General features: G+C 44.6%; 1 protein-coding gene across 10 annotated transcripts in view; it reads left to right on the forward strand.

Moving 5' to 3' along the window:
• Positions 1-702: 702 nt before the first annotated feature.
• PHF20L1 (PHD finger protein 20-like 1) overlaps positions 703-2,384 on the forward strand; it is an 89,564-nt gene continuing 87,882 nt past the window's right edge. For 9 of the 10 annotated variants that reach the window (XR_002099591.1, XM_019528178.1, XM_019528183.1 and 6 more), the window contains exon 1: positions 706-935. Coding sequence is in view for 9 of the 10 variants with exons in the window: in XM_019528178.1 (XP_019383723.1) it covers positions 733-935 (203 nt within the window). In the remaining variant the exon portion in view is untranslated. Of the gene's footprint in view, positions 936-2,384 lie in introns of all 10 variants that reach the window. The other variant, XM_019528187.1, reaches the window with a different exon arrangement.

Genomic DNA, 2,384 nt, shown 5'->3' on the forward strand with positions numbered 1-2,384 from the left:
CCCCCTCCCCCCGGCCCGGGGGTCGCGGCGGGCTCGTGGCACGTTGCCTAGACCGGGCCCCAGTGCACTGGAGGCGTCTGGGGCACCTTCAGGGTTCTCCCCTCAGCGTGCCCCCATGCCCCTTGTCCTTCTCTCATGCCTAGTAAGAGCCAGAGGGGCCCCACCGCGAAGGGGGCTTCTTGTGTGCCCGGTGCCCCCTGAACAGACCTGGAGCCCCCTGTGGTCTGGGTGTCCTCGCCCACCGGTTTGGGGGCAGCTCTGACCTGACCCGTGCTGGTTGTTCCCTGTTTGCCGGGTGCCAAGAGCAGCCCTTTTGGAGCCCGGGTTTCTTCCCGGTCGAGATTTGAGCTCGCTGGCGGTAGAGTTTCGAGGGACGCCGGCAGCAGTCGGCTTCATTTGTTCGTTCCCGCAGCATATATGCCTGCCCCCTTTCATTCTTCCTCCGTAAAGCCCCTTTCTACATAACGGCGAGGAAAATGTCTTAAGATGATGAAGAGATCGAGGGAGCTGGGGGTTAAGTGTTGTACCAAGACTCCAGTTTACTGCTTTGAAAACTAGGTGGTTTTTGAGCTGAGGATTTCTCTGTTTTTTGGGGGAATGGATAAAGTGTATTTCCATAGGGTTGGGTTTTTTTGTTACACCGTCCTGTCTGTAAAAGGTTTCACTTTCAGCGCACCACTGGGATTCACCGATGGATGTAAATCTCCAATAGGTTTATATTTCTTCATAGACATGCAAGGTACTTGCTTAGGATGCCACTTGGGATTTAAGCAGTATTTCCTTCTTTGTAATATCCCACTATTCTTTTTTAAAGGTAGGAAAAAAAAGGAGAAGAGGATAGACATTACGAAGATGAGTAAAAAACCTCCAAATCGTCCTGGGATCACCTTCGAGATTGGTGCTCGGTTGGAGGCATTGGACTACTTGCAGAAATGGTATGGAAGAAATTATGATACTTGCTTAGGTCAAATGATTTTACATCACCTGTAACCTATCTGTAGCCAAAGCTTTTTGTTTTTATTAAAAGCTAAGGTATCATCATCAATCATTGGTCCACATATTAGTTTTCATGAATGTAGTTATTTAAGAGCAAGCAGATAGAGAGATTAGGAAAGAGAGATAAGATAAAGATAGAGAGATTAGGAAAAATTTCTTTCCAAAATCCAAATGAAAGAAAATATTGAGTGTGTTTGGTTTTTCTTGCGTTTCTGGTCTGCAATCACTTACACCATATGTTAGCTCTGCTTTCTGCTACTGGCCAAAGCTGTTTTGGGGAGCCAGCAGACCTGGGACTCCAGGCCATGGTAGTTTTGCTAGGCTAAATTAATGCTTGTTAGTTCCTTTTGCTGGGGATCCCCGTGAGTGTCAATGCCAACTTGGTAGTTGCCAACTTGGTAGTTGCCTATACCCCACTTGAGTTCTCTACGTGTGAAGGTAACTAGTAAATTTAGTAGGTAAAGGAAAACTTAGAATGTTTAGGCATGTAGTGTTATGTGAAAGATAATCAGATACATTGATGTGATGAAGTCCAGTGAGTCTACAAGGATTTAGCTTATTTTTATTTTAAGTCATAAAAAGATTTTACAGATAGTAAGACTGAAAGCATAATGAAGTCTTCCATAATAATACTTACGTGCCTTCCCAGTAACTGTTTGAAAACTAGTCTATTGCCATAGCTTGTTAAGCAGGTGAGTACAATAGCATCTGCATTTAATGGCTGGAGAAAGTGAGACATCAAAGATGTGACTTGGGCAAGTCACGCACCAAGTTTTGGGAGAGTTGAAAGACTTACTATTTAGTCCTGCATTAAGCCATCTATTTACTTGGAGAGAAAATGGAAAAACAAAAGAGAAACCTTGGGCTTAATCAGAATTTGGCTAATAAGAACTCGTTCATTTTGTGTTAATGTAGGGATGTATTGCCTTGATTTGAAAGAGAATGTATTGCTGTCGTAGACTGTACTAACAGTATGTCTAGTCCAGTGTAGAAACTTCTTGATTTCCATCAGTTAGTCACTAGTTGCTGCCATGGAGCAGAAGAGTCTGGGTTCTGTATACATTTTCCTCCTTTTTCCATGTCACTGAGTGGTGTCATTTGCGTTAATACCTAATTGTGTTGACTGTGATAGAGCTATGTCAGTCAGTTTAATGTGTTAACTGTAGGGATACTCTGTAGGGACAGAAGGGTTAAATTAGGGGTGCACTGATAAAGACTTTTTGGGCCGATACTGATGGCTGATTATTAACCAGCCATATCGGCTGATACTGATCCAATTGTTGATATGCAGTCTGGCAGCTTGGCATCCAGCTGGTAAGTCTGTTGGGGGGAAGGGGCATGAGGCGCAGATTGAGGTCCCCACAGCAAAGGAGGGAGTGGAGCAAGGG

This window comes from Gavialis gangeticus, unplaced genomic scaffold (genome assembly GCF_001723915.1).
Source record: "Gavialis gangeticus isolate Ggan-Ray unplaced genomic scaffold, GavGan_comp1, whole genome shotgun sequence".
Classification (NCBI taxonomy): Eukaryota; Metazoa; Chordata; order Crocodylia; family Gavialidae; genus Gavialis; species Gavialis gangeticus.